The sequence below is a fragment of the Chlorocebus sabaeus genome, chromosome 6, assembly GCF_047675955.1.
Source record: "Chlorocebus sabaeus isolate Y175 chromosome 6, mChlSab1.0.hap1, whole genome shotgun sequence".
NCBI classification, from domain to species: Eukaryota; Metazoa; Chordata; class Mammalia; order Primates; family Cercopithecidae; genus Chlorocebus; species Chlorocebus sabaeus.
Genome location: NC_132909.1, coordinates 45,055,995 through 45,074,479, shown reverse-complemented (window position 1 = coordinate 45,074,479; position 18,485 = coordinate 45,055,995). Strand labels below are relative to the sequence as shown.

Below are 18,485 nucleotides of genomic sequence, written 5' to 3'. Positions count from 1 at the left end.
CACTTTTGCTGAGTCCAGGTTACTGACTGGTGGTAGGGAGGGTCTCAGCCCAATCTCAGTAGGACGTCCAGTCCTGTTGATGTCAAATATCACCAGAAAAACAGCTGCAGTGAAACCTAGCTGGGTTTATGGATTAAACCATTGAAGGAAGAAACACCGGAAGGGGTTCTGTTTATCTCAGAAAGAGAAAATGAGAAAGAGCATGTTACAGAACTAGGGCGACTGTGGGGTGATTTCAGGAGAGTTCAAGGGAGTGGGATTCTGCCTTGGATTGCCTGCAAACAGCTAGTGGGGACAATTCTCTAAGTATTTTAATAATCTTTTTTTTTTTTTTTTTTTTTTTCTGAGACAGAGTCTCGCTCTGTCGCCCAGGCTGGAGTGCAGTGGCCGGATCTCTGCTCACTGCAAGCTCCGCCTCCCGGGTTCACACCATTCTCCTGCCTCAGCCTCCCGAGTAGCTGAGACTACAGGCGCCCGCCACCACGCCCGGCTAATTTTGTATTTTTAGTAGAGACGGGGTTTCACTGTGTTAGCCAGGATGATTTCAATCTCCTGACCTCATGATCTGCCTGCCTCAGCCTCCCAAAGTGCTGGGATTACAGGCGTGAGCCACGGCGCCCGGCCTTTAATAATCCTTTTACCTAGAAGGCAAGGGAACCTGCTGGGAATTGGCGAAAACTAGCAGTCACACCCTTTGGCCAGGAGATGGGGAGGTTTGGCCATTTTTGTGGTTTGGACAATGCTCTTGTATTCACCTGTGCTAAGACTCGATTACGGAAGGGTTTTGTTTTTCTATGGCCAAGTGTCACTGTCTGATGTGGACATTCCATGAAATTGGTTTGGTCAATCAAAAAACTCCACAGCTTAGCTGTGACTGCCAGGCCAACTGCTAGCTGACAGTGGTCCAGGGCTACTTGTTTCTTCCTCACTTTATATTCACCTCCTCACCTTTGCATATGCTGTTCCCTCTGCCCAGAACACCTTTCCCTCTCTTTTTCATTCAACTCTTTCCTTCTGAAGCTTCAGAGCTTTGTTTAAATAACAGCACCTCTGAGAAGCCCTCTTTGATCACCCAGGCTGTGGGCCTCCACAACCCTGTTTCAACCCCAGGCACATCTTTTAGTTATGATTAGGATCATTATTATTATTATTGTTATTACTTTTGAGACAGAGTCTTACTCTGTCACCCAGGCTAGAGTGCAGTAGCATGATCTCAGCTCACTGCAACCTCCGCCTTCCAGGTTCAAGTGATTCTCCTGCCTCAGCCTCCCAAGTAGCTGGGATTACAGGCGCATGCCACCATGCCTGGGTAATTTTTAGATGGGGTTTCACCATGTTAGCCAGGCTGGTCTTGAACTCCTGACCTCAAGTGATCTGCCCACCTCAGCCTCCTGAAGTGCTGGGATTATAGGCATGAGCTACAATGCCTGACCTTTATTATTATTATTTATTTAGTTTGAGATGGAGTCACGCTCTGTAGCCCAGGCTGGAGTGCGATGGCATGATCTTGGCTCATTGCAACCTCTGCCTCCTGGGGTCAAGTGATTCTCCTGCCTCAGCCTCCCAAGTAGCTGGGATTACAGGCATGCGCCACCACGCCCAGCTAATTTTTGTGTTTTTAGTAGAGACAGGGTTTCGCCATGTTGGTCAGGCTGGTCTCGAACTCCTGACCTTAGGTGATCTGCCCGGCTCGGCCTCCCAAAGTGCTAAGGTTACAGGCGTGAGCCACTATGCCTGGCCTTTATTATTATTTTTTAAGAGACAGGCTCCTTTGCCCAGGCTGGCTGGAGTGCAGTGGCGCTATCATAGCTCACTGCAGCCTCCAACTTCTGGGCTCAAGTGAGCCCCTTGAATGGGAGGATGAATATGCCACCACGGCCAGCGAATATTTTTATTTTCTATAGAGATGGGGTCTCATCATGTTGCCCAGGCTGCTCTCAAACACCTGGCCTCAAGAGATCCTCCTATCTTAGCCTTCCAAAGGGTTGGGATCACAGGCATGAGCCACTGCGACCAGCCAGGATAATAATCTTTCATGTGATTTTCCGCTTTGAGCCCCGTGCAACCAGAGCCCTTTCTGTCTCATCCTACTGTGTGGTACCAGCTGTGGCGCACAGTAGGACCTCAATACTTGAGAATGCGCACATCTAAAAGTTATGGAATGTTAGAACAATAGAAGCTGTACAGTTCTGGGCACTGTACTCCGTGGCGGGGTGCCTTGGAGACACCAGAAGTCACCTTGCCGAAGACGTGGCTTGTTCTGGATTGAAATTCACTTGATCTACACCCCTAAGTTATGTCAGTATGAAGGAAGAGGCTTTCTTCTCACACTTAGGAAAGTGTGACAAGCCTGGTCGGGAAGGCGTGACAGGCCTGGTTCTTTATCAGTGGAAGGTTAATTAAGGTGCCTTTGGCACCTTCCAACGCCTCCCCCAACACTGACAATACATGGTTATATTGAGCCTCTTCTTCTAAGGGCCAAACGCCGTTCCAGGTGCAGGAACTTCACCTCTGGACATCGAAGCCATGGGGGAGTCCAAAACTAAACAGGTCCACAAAATGTTAAAGCAACTTGATATTACAAAAGAAAAAAAAGAAAGATGGGCCGGCTGTGGTGGCTCACACCTGTAATCCCAGCACTTTGGGAGGCTGAGGCGGTTGGATCACCTGAGGTCAGGAGTTCAAGACCAGCCTGGCACACATGGGTGAAACCCCGTCTCTACTAAAGAAAAAAAAAAAAAAAAATTAGCCGGGCGCAGTGGCACGTGCCTGTATTCCCAGCTACTTGGGAGGCTGAGGCAGGAGCAGGAGAATCGCTTGAACCCGGGAGGCGGAGGTTGTAGTGAGCCTAGATCGCGCCACTGAACTCCAGCCTGGAAGACAGAGCAAGACCGTGTCTCAAAAAAAAAAAAGGAGGGAGGGAGGGAGGAAGGAAGGAAGGAAGGAAGGAAGGAAGGAGAAAGAAAGAAAGAAAGAAGCCTGGAGAAGGACGTGTCCATTTTGCCTGGTGGCGGGGGTGGGGGGATCTGGGAGAATCTCTCTGAGGAAGGGATATTTAGGGCAAGGCCTGAAGGAAGGGAGGGAGCTGGCCATGGAAAAACCTGGGAAATTCCTGGGGGAACTCCCTGAGGCAAGACTGCGCCTGACAATTTGTAAGATGGGGCTGATGCGACCTGAGCTGAGAGCTAACGGAAGGATGAGAGGGAGGGCAAAGGAGATGGGGTGGGAGGTGGGAGGAGTCTTATGGGACAATGGGAACCCAGGGGAGGTGTTAGAGCAGGGGAGGTGCATCACGCACTGGGATTTAGGTGCCAGCGGGGTCGCTGTGGGGATGCCTTTTAGGAAATGGACTCTGTGGTCAACTACTCCTACCCAAACTGCCCCAAAAGCATTTGCTTTTCCCTCTCCACAGTCAGATCCAGTGTAACCATCCTTAGACACCTAATACCGCCATTTTTACTGATGACGACACTGAGAAATAGTAAATGCACAAAATCTAAAGTATAGTGCCTAAAACAAATTGGCACACTGAACCTAATTTCTAAATAAAATTAATAAATAATATTGCAAAAGTGGGGAGCAGGTCAGCAATCCAGGGGGAGGCACTGGCACGAGCTGTTAGGCAGGAATATAGACCCAACATGGCGGCGTTACCCACGTAGCAGGCCTTTTGTTAAAGACTCCCTTCACCCTTGTACACACCCGCAGGCTTACATGCGTCAGAGTTCTGGCTGGGTAACCACACTCCCCTATGACCTGCAGCTCACCTGCATTCCACAAGTTGGTAAACACCAATTTCGGTTGACAGTTTCCAAAGACCCCTTCCTCATGACCCTTACTCAACTCCTGCCCTAGTAGTTTCAAGCCCCCCCAGGCCCTGTTTGCACAACCAGCTTCCCTACCTCTCCGGCTATAAAAAGCCCCTACCCTCCCTCCTCAGCGCGACTTCCTCGGCCCACACCTTTGGACTGAGGAACCTCGCCCGCAAGCCCTAATAAAAGGCTATTCTCACTGCCATTTGCCTTGTGTCTTCGTTCCCGGTTTGGCTCCAGCCTCAGTTTACAGGAGCAAGAGACGGAATTTGAGCCTACTCGCGGTTATGAGCCTACTCGCGGTTACATTTTGGCCAAACTCAATTCCTGGTCTCTCTGAACTTCAGTTTCTCTACCTGGCCTGCTTGGTGTGTGTTAATTTCTCTGCCCCATTTATCTTGTCTCCCCTCTCCCAGCTCCACCCCAGAGTCACAAGTGGGTCGCAGAAACTCAGGACTAGCAAAGCAATTTTAAAGTGCTAAGGGATTGCAAAGAGCTACGGAGAGGCTTCCACAGGGCTCTGTCGTCGGGTCCACCTCCCCTCACGGACCGCGGGCGCGCTCTGGCGGCCGGGCAGCTCCTGGCTGAAACCGCCAGTCCACGTGTGTAGTCGCAGCTGCCATCTTTCGTCCGGGCATCGGCCATCTTGGTAAAGGCAATGTTCTAGATTTTCGCCTCTGCGGCCCCTCCTGGTTCGTCAATATATAAAGCGAGCGTAGGGAATGAGGGCATATTAAGTGTCCTCTTTTTGAAGAGACAAAGAAGTGGCTGACTACCCTGGCTTGGGTTCGAGGCCCAGCCATCCTTTCCTTTACCAAGATGGTGGCAGTACGGAGGCGCAATGAGCGCGCGCCGCCAGGAGCTCAGCGCGCAGGCCCCGCGGTGACGTCACGGAGGCGCGACCGGGCCGGCGCTGGGGTAAGGAGGTACGAGCGCCTGTGGCGCGAGCGGAACCTGGGTTCGGGGGGCAAAGGCGCGGGGCGGGGGCTGCTTGGCCTGGGACCATCCCCTGGGAAGGCTGGAGGAGGGATGCTGGGAGGCGGGAGCACTTCCGGCATCCAGTCTGAACCACACCTAATTGGGGGCGATGCCCATTTCCAGACCAGACGACTGAAGCCCGACGCGACAGCGTAGTGTTCGAGGCCCCCTGGTCCCGGACTGTCCCAGGGCAGCTTCCGGTCTCGAGAGGGACAGAGTTGGGTGCGGACGACCCCGGCCTCTTGTAGGGGGATTAGTGGTGGGGAACCTCAGAAGGGATAGCCGGGAGGGCTGCTTGGAGGAGGCATTGTTGATCTTCGTATTCTGTTCTTTTACCTTCACATCCGTGGGGTCTTGATCCCCGTGGATCTCCTAAGTGTGCCCCTCACCCAGCTTGAGCCACTCCCTGGGTCCCGCCTGGGCTCCCAGCTCCTGCCATCTGGGGAGTCCACCTCCTCAACAACCCCAGAGGGCTTGTGTGACCCACAGATTGGGCCTCCCGGGTCTAACGCCCTCCACACCTTCCCATCTCCCTGGAATACAAATCGCCCCTTTTTTCCAGCCTATCTCCTGCATCCCCCGTGCAGGCTGGGATCTCCCCCACTCATTGAGACTTTTCCTTAGATGTCTCCTCTAGGAAGCCCTTTGACCCAGGCTGGGTCAGAAGCCCTCTCTGGGCTTCCCCAGCGCCCTGTGTGCCCTTGTTAGGACTCTGACTGCATGTGGTGGCTCTTGTCTGGGAGTCCCATGCAGGCAGAAAGCTCATTTGTGCCACCTCTTTCCCCAGCATCGCACACGTATTAGGTGCCCAGTACATATTTGTTGAGTGACGTGGTGTGTGTGAATGAGTGTTTACCACACACAGAAGAGTGTATTTGTCAGCTTGGACTGTCATAACTAATACCACAGACTGGGTGGATTAAACAGCAGAAATTGCCAGGCACTGTGGCTTATGCCTGTAATCCAGCTCTTTGGAAGGCCGAGGCAAGCGGGTCACTTGAGGTCAAGACTTTGAGACTAGCCTGGCCGACATGGTGAAACCCTATCTCTACTAAAAATACAAAAATCAGATAGGCATGGTGGCACATGCCTGTAGTCCCTGCTACAGGGGAGGCAGAGGCAGGAGAATCACTTGAACCCAGGAGGTGGAGGTTGCAGTGAGCTGAGATCATACCACTGCACTCCAGCCTGGGTGACAGAGCAAGACTCCGTCTGAAAATAAAATAAGAGTGCTGAGTCTCATGCCCTGGATGGCACAGCGCTGGCATCCTCAGCACCCTGGTGGAGTGCTATTAATTTCTCAGCTGGTGGCCTTCCCCCACTTCACCTGAAAACAGACTTTTGAGATAAGGCTCCAGGCTCAGCCCTGCGTGTCCTGGCCAGAGACCTCGGCTTCCCCTCTTTAGAATGGGGATAAATGACAGTCCCCATGTTTAAGGTTTTGGGGACATTCCATTGTTTTGGTCCTTGTAAAGCACTTCACCAAGGGCCAGACATTTGGTGAACGGTGGTGCCTACCATTTGTGTGTGCCTTGTCATTCCCTGGCTTCTCACGTGGGCCTCACACCAGATAGGGACCAGGTGCCCAGGGGCCTGAAGCTTTAGGATTGTTATAACATCTCCCAGCGGTGCAGGCCCCAAGCCATCAGGGGCAATTTATGGTGGCTTTATTGTTCACCCAGCTCTAGGAAATTTGGGGACTGAAGTCTCCCGGGGGCAGACTGCCACATGGTCACAGAAGCATGACTTGCAAGAGACCTGATGGGGCCAGGCGCGGTGGCTCACATCTGTAATCCTAGCACTTTGGGAGGCCAAGGCAGGTGGATCACCTGAAGTCAGGAGTTCGAGACCAACCTGGCCAACATGATGAAACCCCATCTCTGTAAAAATACAAAAATTAGCCAGGCGTGGTGGCGGGCACCTGTAATCCCAGCTACTCGGAAGGCTGAAGCAGGAGAATTGGTTGAACCCGGGAGGTGGAGGTTGCAGTGGGCAGAGATTGCGCCACTGCACTCCAGCCTGGGTGAAAGAGCAAAACTCCGTCTCAAAACAAACAAAAAAAGAGCCCCACTGTAGAAATAGCCCAGATGTCTAGCTGTGGACAAATGGATAAACAAAATGTGGCGTATCCATGCAGTGGAGGAGTATTCAGCCATAAAAAGGAAAGAAGGGCCAGGCGCAGCGGCTCAGGCCTGTAATCCCAGCACCTTGGAAGGCCCAGGCAGGAGGATCACTTGAGCCCAGGAGTTCAAGGCCAGCCCGGGCAACATAGACCCTGCCTAAAAAAAAAAAAAAAAAAAAAAGCTAGGCATGGTGGCCTGCACCTATAGTCCCAGCTACTTAGGAGGCTCAGGTGGTAGGATCTCTTGAGCCCAGGAGGTCAAGACTGCAGTAAGCCAAGATCTCGCCACTGCACTCCAGCCTAGGCAACAGAGTAAGGCCCTGTCTCCAAAATAAATGAATAAATGTACTCTCACACTGTGTGACCTTTTGTGTCTGGCTTCTTTCACTCAGCATCGTGTTGTTGAGGTTCAACCACATTGTATCATGTATTGGTGCCTCGTTTCCTTTTTTTTTTTTTCCCCCTTTTAAGAGACGGGGTTGTGTTCTGTCGCCCAGGCTGGAGTGCAGCGGCACAGTCACAGCTCACTGTGGCCTCAGCCTCCTACGCTCAGGTGATCCTTCCACCTCAGCCTCCTAAGTAGCTGGAACTACAGGCACAAGCCACTGTGCCTAGTTATTTTTTATTTTGTAGAGATGGAGTCTTGCTATGTTGCCCAGGTTGGTCTTGAACTCCTGGCCTCAAGCAATCCTCCTGCCTCAGCCTCCCAAAGCATGGGGATTACAAACGTGAGCTATCGCACCCAGCCTATGATTCCGTTGATATGGACTGAAATGTCCAGAACAGGCAAAGCCATAGAAACAAAGCAGATTGGTGGTTGCCAGGGGCTAGGGGAGGAGGAACAGGGAGTGACTGCTGATGGCGATGTGACTTCGTTTGGGGGGATGCAAGTGTTCTGCAACTAGACAGAGGTGGTATTTGTACAACGCTGTGAATATACCTAAACACTGAATTGTACACCTTTTTTTTTTTTTTTTTGAGATAGGGTCTCGCTCTGTTGCCCAGGCTGGAGTGCAGTGGTGTGATCTCAGCTCATTGCAAGCTCCGCCTCCTGGGTTCAAGTGATTCTCCTGCCTCAGCCTCCTGAGTAGCTGGGATTACAGGCATGCGCCACCACACCCAGCTCTTATTTATTTATTTTTTTGAGAGGCAGTCTCATTCTGCCACTCAGGCTGGAGTGCAGTTGCACGATCTCGGCTCACTGCAGCCTCTGCTTCTCAGGTTCAAGCAATTCTCCTGCCTCAGCCTCCCAAGTAGCTGGGATTAAAGGTGCCCACCATCTGTAATCCCAGCACTTTGGGAGGCCGAGATGGGCGGATCATGAGGTCAGGAGATCGAGACCATCCTGGCTAACCCGGTGAAACCCCATCTCTACTAAAAAATACAAAAAACTAGCCGGGCGAGGTGGCGGGCGCCTGTAGTCCCAGCTACTCGGGAGGCTGAGGCAGGAGAATGGCGTAAACCCGGGAGGCGGAGCTTGCAGTGAGCTGAGATCCGGCCACTGCACTGCAGCCTGGGCGACAGAGCGAGACTCCATCTCAAAAAAAAAAAAAAAAAAGGTGCCCACCATCACACCCAGCTAATTTTTTTATTTTTAGTTGACACGGGGTTTCACCCTGTTGACCAGGCTGGTTTTGAACTCCTGACCTCAGGTAATCTGCCCACCTTGGCCTCCCAAAGTGCTGGGATTACAGGCGTGAGGCACCGCGCCCGGCCTGAATTGTACACCTTTAAATTGGTTCTTTTTCCTTTCATTGAGACGGAGTCTCGTTCTAGCGCCCAGGCTGGAGTGCAGTGGCATGATCTTGGCTCACTTCAACCTCCACCTCCTGGGTTCAAGCTATTCTCCTGCCTCAGCCTCCTGACTGGCTGGGAATACAGGTGCACACCACCATGCCCAGCTAATTTTTGTAGTTTTAGTGGAGATGGGGTGTTGCTGTGTTGGCCAGGCTAGTCTTGAACTCCTGACCGCAAGTGATCCGCTTGCCTCGGCCTTCCAAAGTGCTGGGATTACCGGTGTGAGCCACTAGACCCGGCCCAAATGATCTCATTTGGTGTCATGATGTGAATTTTGCCTTAATAAACTTTTACAAGGAGAGCGCTAAGTCCAAAGCCCTTGTTTTATACAGAGAAGGCCATGGAGGCCCCAAGAGGGTCCTGGCTGCCCAGGTGTGAGTCTGGGGGTGCTGAGTGCCGATGTCCCCACCAGCCCCTGCTCCCCTGCCCCCATCCTCTTCCCACAGCCTGCTGAGGGATGCCCAAGAAGTTCCAGGGTGAGAACACCAAGTCGGCAGCGGCCCGGGCACGGAGGGCAGAGGCCAAGGCGGCCGCTGATGCTAAGAAGCAGAAGGAGCTGGAGGATGCCTACTGGAAGGACAACGACAAACACGTCATGAGGAAGGAGCAGCGCAAGGTGCGTGTGCCCCAAGTCCCCGCGGCCCGTGTGCCCTGTGGCCGAGGCCAGTGGTGCTTATGTCAATGTGGGTGAATAGCAAGAGACCCCTCTGAGCTTTGGTCTGAAAGGCCAGGAGGGACTGGGCACAGTGGCTCACGCCTGTCATCCCAGCACTTTGGGAGGCCAAGGTGGGCAGATCACCTGAGGTCAGGAGTTCAAGACCAGCCTGGCCAACATGGTGAAACCCCGTCTCTACTAAAAATACAAAAATTAACTGCATGGTGGTGCACACTTATAGTCCCAGCTACTCTGGAGGCTGAGGCAGGAGAATTGCTTGAACTGGGAGGCGCAGGTTTGCAGTGAGCCGAGATCTCCCTGCTGCATTCCAGCATGGGCAACAGAGCGAGATTCCATTTCAAAAAAAAAAAAAAGAGGTGGGGTGCTGTGCCTTATGCCTGTAATCCCAGCACTTTGGGAGGCCGAGGTGGGCGGATCACCTGAGGTCAGGAATTTAAGACCAGTCTGGCCAACATGGTGAAACCCTGACTCTACTCAAAATGCAAAAGTTAGCTGGGTGTGGTGGCACGCTCCTGTAATCCCAGCTACTTGGGAGGCTGAGGCAGGAGAATTGCTTGAACCCGGGAGGCGGAGGTTGCAGTGAGCTGAGATCGTGCCATTGCACTCCAATCTGGGCAACAGAGTGAGACACTGACTCAGAAAACAAAAAGCAAAACACCAGAGGCACTGGAAATGACAGAGGGGAGGGAGGCAGAGGAAATAGTGTGTGCAAAGGCCCTGGGGTGGCATGGTCTTGCTTGTTTGTGGACAGTGAGGCTGTCATTGCTCTCTGTGGACGTTTTTCTCCTTTGAGTAATGCCAGGGTTGGGCTAGATGGTCATTCTCACCATGGAGCCACTCTGCCCCTGAGGACGCTTGGCAACACCTGGAGATGTGTTTAGTTGTCATAACTCGGGGAGAGGGCGTGTTGCTGGCATCTAGAAGGTGGAGGCCAGAGATGCTGACACCCTAGAATGCACAGGACGCCCCCACAGCAAAGAACGAGCCAGCCCCAGATGTCAGCAGTGCTGAGACAGAGAAACGCTGTGATCCGGCCCCCGTTTCCAACCTGCTGACCCAGGTCCACAGGTTCTTCTAGGTGTTTATTTTGTTGTTGTTGAGACGGAGTCTCGCTCTGTTGCCCAGGCTAGAGTGCAGTGGCCCAATTTCGGCTCACCACAACCTCCGCCTCCCGGGTTCAAGCAATTCTCCTGCCTCAGCCTCCTGAGTATCTGGGATTACAGGCATGCACCATCACGCCCAGCTAATTTTGTATTTTTAGTAGAGATGGGGTTTCTCCATGTTGGTCAGACCGGTCTCAAACTCCCAACCTCAGGTGATCTGCCCGCCTCAGCCTCCCAAAGTGCTGGGATCATAGGCATGAGCCCCTGCGTCCGGCCCAGGTGTTTATTTTTTAAAAGCCATAGTTTGGCGTGGTGGCTCATGCCTGTAATCTCAGTACTTTGGGAGGCTGAGGTGAGAGGATTGCTTGAGGCCAGCCTGGGCAACATAGCAAGACCCCATCTCCAGAAAACATGTAAAAATTAGCCATTCATGGTAGTGCATGCCTGTCGTCCCAGCTACTTGGGAGGCTGAGGTGAGAGGATCACTTAAGCCTGGGAGGTCAGGGCTGCAGTAAGCTATGATCATGCTACTGCATTCCAGCTTGGGCAACAGAATGAGAATGTGACCCGAGATCCATCAAAAAGCCCAGGACCAAGCACACAGTGCTTGCTTCATTGGTGTCTGGGTTGTGGTTTAGGGCTGATGCTGATCTGCTTGGCCCAGTAGGTGGCGCCAGTGACCCATGCTAGCCACAGCTCCTGGTTTCCACCCCCTGGGGTAGCTGAGACACCGGCTCCCTAGGCAACCCCCCAGCTTAGGGGCTGCTATCCTGACAACATGCCCAGTTCTTGGGGGGAATCTGAACATTTCCACCTGCTTTACCCATCATCTTTTTTTTTTTTTTTTTTAAAGACGGTCTTGCTCTGTCGCCCAGACTGGAGTACAGTGGCATGATCACAGCTCAGTGCAGTCTTGACCTCTCGAACTCAAGCAAGCCTCCTGCCTCAGCCTCCCAAGCAGCTGAGACTACAGGCATGCACCACCATGCCCAGCTATTGTTTGTATTTTGTGTAGAGAAGGGGAGTCATCTCACTGTGTTGCCCAAGTTGGTCTCAGACTCCTGGGCTCAAGCAGTCCTCCCACCTCAGCCTCCCAAAGTGCTGGGATTACAGGTATGAGCCACTGTGCCTGGCCTCCCATCACCTTTCTGTGAAGGGGTAGATCCTGCCTTGTTTTTAGTACACATTGACTGTCCCTGGCTTTCTTCCAGCCCCACCCCTACCCACCCTGCTGCAATGGGTCCATGAAGATATTTATAGTTTGGGGTGGGGGGATCATCAAAATTTTGACACTGTAGGAAAGCTGAAAACTCAAAAGCAAAACAATGTCAAAGATCCATTATCCATCCAGGTGCGGGGGCTCACGCCTGTAATCCCAGCACTTTGGGAGGCCGAGACAGGCAGATCACCTGAGGTCAGGAGTTTGAGACCATCCTGGCCAACATGGTGGAACCCCATTTCTACTAAAAATATAAAAATTAGCCAGGCGTGGTGGCACACACCTGTAGTTCCAGCCACTCGGGAGGCTGAGGCACAAGAATCGCTTGTACCTAGGAGGCGGAGGTTGCAATGAGCCGGGATCGCGCCACCGCACTCCAGCCTGGGCAACAGAGCAAGTCTGTCTCAAAAAAATAAAATAAGGCTGGGCATGGTGGCTCACGCCTGTAATCCCAGCACTTTGGGAGGCCGAGGTGGGCGGATCACGAGGTCAGGAGATCAACATCATCTTGGCTAACAAGGTGAAACCCCGTCTCTACTAAAAACACAAAAAAATTAGCCGGGTGTGGTGATGGGCGCCTGTAGTCCCAGCTACTTGGGAGGCTGAGGCAGGAGAATGGTGTGAACCCAGGAGGCGGAGCTTGCAGTGAGCTGAGATTGCGCCACTGCACTCCAGCCTGGGCGACACAGCAAGACTCTGTCTCCAAAAAAAAAAAAGATAATAATAATAAAATAAAATAAAAAAAAGATCCAGTATCCAGATAGAGAATCCAGAGACCTTTCCGCCCATAGAGTCAGGATCATTGGCCTAGCCCTCCCCGTGGCCTGCATCTTGGCCACTGGTGTTGGCCCTATCCTCTGGGAGGAAACAGGCAGAGAAGGCAGAAAGCCCAGATCACATGGCTATGAGGAAGAGCTGGAGCCAGACTAGCACCTTCTCATTTGTTAAGCGGTTTTTTTTTTTTTTTTGAGGCAGTTTCACTCAATCACACAGGCTGGAGTGCAGTGGTGCGACTTCGGCTCACTGCAACCTCTGCCTCCCAGGTTCAAACCACTCTCTTGCCTCAGCCTCCTGAGTAGCTGAGATTACAGGTGTGTGCCACCAAATCAGGCTAATTTTTAGTAGAGATGGGGTTTCACCATGTTGGTCAGGCTGGCCTCAAACTCCTGGCCTCAAGTGATCCGTCCACCTTTGCCTCCCAAAGTGCTGGGATTACAGGTGTGAGCCACCGCACCTGGCCTTGTTTTGTTTGTTTGTTTGGTTTTTCATTTTTTTAAGACAGTTTCTGTCGCCCAGGCTGGAGTACAGTGGCATGATCTCAGTTCACTGCAACCTCCGCCTCCTAGGTCCAAGCGATTCTTTTGCCTCAGCCTCCCAAGTAGCTGGGATTACAGGCATGGCACCACGCCTGGATAATTTTTGTATTTTTAGCAGAGATGGGGTTTCACCATGTTGCCCAGGCTGGTCTCCAACTCCTTACCTCAAGTGATCCGCCCACCTCGGCCTCCCAAAGTGCTGGAATTACATGCGTGAGCCACTGCCTCTGGCCTGTTAAGAGGTTTGATTAAGGGACAGCAAAGCGTGCCTGTCCTAGGAGTGTAGGTCAGAGAGCATGAACCTCTGAGCACGCCTGTATTGCATGTATCCGGGACAAGGTATAGAGAGGGTTGGACAGGCAGTTGGGGCCAGGTGGTGAATAGCTTAGTCTTCAGTTAGGGGTCAGACAGGAAGCCACTAGAGCCTATCATTGAGCATGAAGGCCACCACTGACAGTAGGTTAGCAAATAGGTATGGCTGCGTGCCCATAAAACTTTACCAAAGGGGCCAGGCGTGGTGGCTCTTGCCTGTAATTCCAACACTTTGGGAGGTCAAGACAGGTGGATCGCAAGGTCAGGCGTTCGAGACGAGCCTGGCCAACATGGTGAAACCCCATCTCTACTAAAAGTACAAAAAATTAGCTGGGCATGGTGGCGGGCACCTGTAATCCCAGCTATTCCGGAGGCTAAGGCAGGAGAATCAGTTGAACCTAGGAGGCGGAGGTTGCAGTGGGCTGAGGTCGCACCACGGCACTCCAGCCTGGGCGACAGTGCGAGACTCTGTCTCAAAAAAAAAAAAAAAGAAAACATTTACCAAAGCAGGCAGTTGGCTACAGTTTGTCAACCCCTGCCCTCTAGAACATTCCCAGCCCCGTGAGTTTCCCTCATACCCATCCTGGTCTGTCCCCCACCAGTGATACCTCTCCTCACTTCAAACATCGTGCATTGGCCAGGCACAGTGGCTCACACATGTAATCCCAGCACTTTGGGAGGCCAAGGCAGGCAGATCACTTGAGGTCAGGAGTTCGAGACCAGCCTGGGCAACATGGTGAAATCCCGTCTCTACTAAAATTAGAAAAGGTTAGCCAGGCGTGGTGGTGGGCACCTGTGATCCTAGCTATTTGGGAGACTGAGGCATGAGAATTGCTTGAACTCAGGAGGCAGAGGTTGCAGTGAGCCAAGATCGCACCTCTGCACTCCAGCCTGGCTGACAAAGACTTTGTCTCAGGAAAAAAAAAAAAAAAGCCTCAGGCAGGGTTCAGAATGTGTGTGTGACATGCGTCAGTCAGGGAGCCTCAGGACGTTGCCTCTGACCGAGGGAGAAACAGCCTCCTCAGCACAGCAGTGGGAGCCGTTTGTGCGCTCTAACATCCTTGACTTTAACACCCCCTCCAACTTTCCTGCTGTGCAGGTGGGGGTGGGGGTCAGGCTCTGGTGCTGTCTTAGGCGCGTCTACCCCTATTCTGTGACATTTCCTTCTGTCAAATCTATCTGGAGACGCAATGGTAGTGTCCCAGGGGGACACTGTGGGTGTGGGGATCATCCCTGGGAAGGCTGAAGGTGTGAGAGTCAGATGGTGGAGTCTCAAGCAGTGAGCGGGCAGGCAAGGGTGTCCAAGACCAGGGCCCTGCGGGAGTGCCAGGCAGCGGGCAGAGTACTGCCCTGAGCCTCCAGCAGCACTATATATAAACCATGGGCTCACTCGGCCCCCTGGGGTAGGTGCAGGACAGGGCAAGGGCAAGTCCCCTAGCCCAGATGTCCCTCATCCAGCCAGCATCAGGGCTTCCCTGGGTGGCCGATGTGGGATCAGTTTCAGCTTCAGTGACCCACGTCAGGGAAAAGTGGACAGTGCTGCCCGACTCATAAGGACAGAGCCCCTGCCCTAGCCTGAAACGGGTCTAGGCCTCCCACCGCTCTTAGAATCCAACATGAACCCCTCCCTGGCCTCCAGAGGCTGGCTCCACATGGCCCAGCCATCTCCCTCCCAACCTCTTCCCCCACCCCCTTCACTCCCACTCCAGCCTCCAAGCTGTTCCTGTTATAACAAATGGCTCCTGCCTCGGCGCCTTTGTACTAGTACCCCTGCCTCTAAGGACGCCCCTGTTCCCCTGCTCTCCCCCTTGGCCGGCCCTCTTCGGACCCAGGAGTGTCACTTCAAGAGCCACCCACCCGCCCTGTCCAAGGTTCCCCTGCTGGCCTCACATCCCCTGCCCAGGGCAGCACCAGGACCCATCTTGTTCCTGGCATGTCCCCTGCACCCAGCAGAGAGTCTAAATCTTTATTGGCTGAGATGAAAACTCGAACCCCAGGCTAGTGGGTGCCGCGGGGGTGTGGGGTCCTCTGCCTGACCATGCACGCGGCCCCTGCAGGAGGAGAAGGAGAAGCGGCGCCTCGACCAGCTGGAACGTAAGAAGGAAACGCAGCGCCTGCTGGAGGAGGAGGACTCCAAGCTCAAGGGCGGCAAGGCGCCGCGGGTGGCCACGTCCAGCAAGGTCACCCGGGCCCAGATCGAGGACACGCTGCGCCGAGACCATCAGCTCAGGGAGGCCCCGGACACAGGTGGGGCGGCATCCCGCTCTGGAGCTGCACTTTTGCCCACTGCAGAGGCAGTGGACTTTAAGTCCATTAGACCCCCTCCTGGCCCCCAGAGAAGCTGCCAGGGCTCCGCGTGGTGCAAGGTGGGTGGGTAGGCCGCCTCCTGGTAAGCCTGGCCGTGAGCACATACAACCTCTGGGCCTGGGCCCCCTAGGGTCCTCTTGTTTGCAGGGCTGCCGCAAAGGAAGGCAGAGAACTGGGCGCCGGGAGGGTGAGACCTGTCCCAAGAGGGCTTACCAGCTCAAGTCGGTTCCATACCCCCTCATCTCTCCCGCCTTCCTCCCGCCCCTAGCTTCTCCTGCTAGTCTCTATCTCATCTCCTTGGAACTGTGCATCTTTGCTTATCTCTCTCTGTCTCTTTCACCCACCCACCCGCCCAGCCGAGAAAGCCAAGAGCCATCTGGAGGTGCCGCTGGAGGAGAACGTGAACCGCCGCGTGCTGGAGGAGGGCAGCATGGAGGCCCGCACCATCGAGGACGCCATCGCCGTGCTCAGGTAACGGGGCGGGGCCTGGGGCTTCCCAGGGGTGGAGCTGGTCCTCTGGGGGCGGGACCTAAGACCTCCGAGGGGGCGGGGCCACCGGGGGGCGGGGCCGGGCTTTTCGGGGCGAGGCTGCGCCCAAGGCCCCCTGACGTGCATGTCCACCCCTACTCAGCGTGGCGGAGGAGGCGGCCGACCGGCACCCAGAAAGACGCATGCGGGCAGCCTTCACAGCCTTTGAGGAAGCCCAGCTGCCGCGGCTCAAACAAGAGAACCCCAACATGCGGCTGTCGCAGCTGAAACAGCTGCTCAAGAAGGAGTGGCTCCGCTCTCCCGACAACCCCATGAACCAGCGGGCTGTGCCCTTCAATGCCCCCAAGTGAGCCCAGAACTGGGGGAGCCAGTTCACCCACGGGTGGTCCAGGTCACGACTCTGCACGCCCTTACGCCAGGTCAGCTTCAAGGGTCACAGAGCGTTCCGGGGGGGCCAAGGCGTCGGGCCCCGGGGCCATGCTGTTATCACCAGCCACCCGTCCTCCCGCCAGAGGATCCCTGCCCCAAGTGACACCCCACCCCCTCCCATCCCCCAGCGCGTGTGTGTAGAGCCTCAGGGCTGAGTGCCCAATAAAGGTGGCGGCAAGGCTGCAGTGAGGCACTTGAAGCCTAAGTGAGTGGGTGGGGAGAGGTGGGTGGAGACAGGGGAGAGGGAACAGCTTTGGGGACCTGTTGTGAACCGCACTGGGACCATAGCTAGAAAAGACAAGAGCCCCAACAGCGCACTCCTTCCTGCTGCCAGCTGTACCTCATCGGCTCCTGCCAGCACCCCTCCTTGACTGTGCCACTTGTCCAGTGAGGGACCTGCTCCGCTATCCCCTGCACACGCTCAGAAAGGTGGAAGTGGAGGTGCTGGCCACACTTCAGGGGCAGAGCCAGAGAAGAGCTGGAGGCTGTCTGCCTCCTGAGATTCTAGGTCAGGGTGGGCCCTAGGACTTCATTGGGGGTTCCATGCTGTGTTTGGGGTCAGGAAATGCTGACGGCTGTGGTGTTATTCCTACAGGGGAGGCATCTGGGCCAAATCCTTCTGTGATGAATCCTGGGCAGGCTTCCCAGTGGAGGATTTCTTCCTTAGTGGGGGATGAGTCAGATCTCATCGCAGAGGGAGGAGGAAGGCACTGGGCCGGGAAAGGCCTGGAGGCTGCAGTAAGCAGGTGGATTGGAGTGGGTGTGAGCAAGCGTCCCGTCGGAGACTGCACGCCTGGGAAGGGTGGAGTGGGATTTGAACTTAGTTCTGGCTTCCTAGAGCTTAGCCAGCCCTTAAGAACAGAGGAAGGGCAGCTGGGAGATGGGCCTATGAGGCTGTGTGGGCTGAGCAAATTGCTTAGACCCAGGAGGGCAAGCAGGGGAAGGAGGTACCCCCAGAAGTTGCAGTGGTCAGGGCTGGGTGCAGTGGCTCACGCCTGTAATCCCAGCACTTTGGGAGGCCAAGGTGGGCGAATCACCTGAGATCAGGAGTTCGAGACAAGCCTGGCCAACATGGTGAAACCCCGTCTCTACTAAAAATACAAAAATTAGCTGGGTGTGGTGACGCATGCTTATAATCTCAGCTACTCGGGAGGCTGAAGCACAGGAATTGCTTGAACCCGGGAGGCAGAGGCTGCAGGGAGCCAAGATCATAGTTCTGCACTCCAACCTGGGCAACAGAGCAAGACTCTGCCAAAAAAAAAAAAAAAGTTGCAGTGGTCAGATCATCTGCAGCACTTACCTAGTGGGCAGTGGGCCTGGGTAGAGGTTGGAGCAGCTCCTGGTGCCAGAAATGGCCATCAAGGCCCCACTGTGTGCCTGGCCTTGGACAGCCCTGCTGTCCCCTGACTCCCCATTACCCTCTCAGCTCAGTACTTCCAGCCTCCTTACTCTTGGCTTCTCAAGCCTCCAACATAGCAGGCTTGTTCCCTCCACCAAGAACGCTGTCCTGCCGGACACGGTGGCTCATGCCTGTAATCCCAGCACTTTGGGAGGCCAAGGCGGTCGGATCACCTGAGCTCAGGAATTCAACACCAGCCTGGGCAACATGGTGAAACCCTGTCTCCACTAAAAATACAAAAAATTAGCCCGGTGTGGCGGCAAGTGCTTGTAGTCCTAGCTACTTGGGAGGCTGAGGCAGGAGAATCACTTGAACCCGGGAGGCAGAGGTTGCAGTGAGCCACTGCACTCCAGCCTGGGCAACAGAGCAAGACTCCGTCTCAAAAAAAAAAAAAAAAAAAAAACCCCATCCTCCCAGATCACAAGTCTTAGGTGCATGCAGGTCCCCACAGAGGTCCTCAGCTCTGTGTAGTCAGGGCTGGGCAGGCTGGAGGGGGCTAGGCTCTGCCCAGAGGTGGGAGATGGAA

General features: G+C 54.2%; 1 protein-coding gene across 2 annotated transcripts; it reads left to right on the top strand.

Annotated features, from left to right (window-relative positions):
* The first annotated feature begins 4,682 nt into the window (after positions 1 to 4,682).
* CCDC124 (coiled-coil domain containing 124) lies at positions 4,683 to 16,753 on the top strand. Of its 2 annotated transcripts, none has more exons than XM_037992067.2 (5): positions 4,683 to 4,738; positions 9,156 to 9,325; positions 15,393 to 15,582; positions 15,999 to 16,113; positions 16,274 to 16,753. In XM_037992067.2, the coding sequence occupies exons 2-5, from the start codon at positions 9,167 to 9,169 to the stop codon at positions 16,479 to 16,481; spliced, it is 672 nt and encodes a 223-aa protein (XP_037847995.1). In that variant the 5' UTR covers positions 4,683 to 4,738; positions 9,156 to 9,166; the 3' UTR covers positions 16,482 to 16,753. The 2 variants fall into 2 exon arrangements, with proteins under 2 accessions (XP_037847995.1, XP_037847996.1); XM_037992068.2 differs by having other exon boundaries at positions 4,687 to 4,730.
* The last annotated feature ends 1,732 nt before the right edge of the window (positions 16,754 to 18,485 follow it).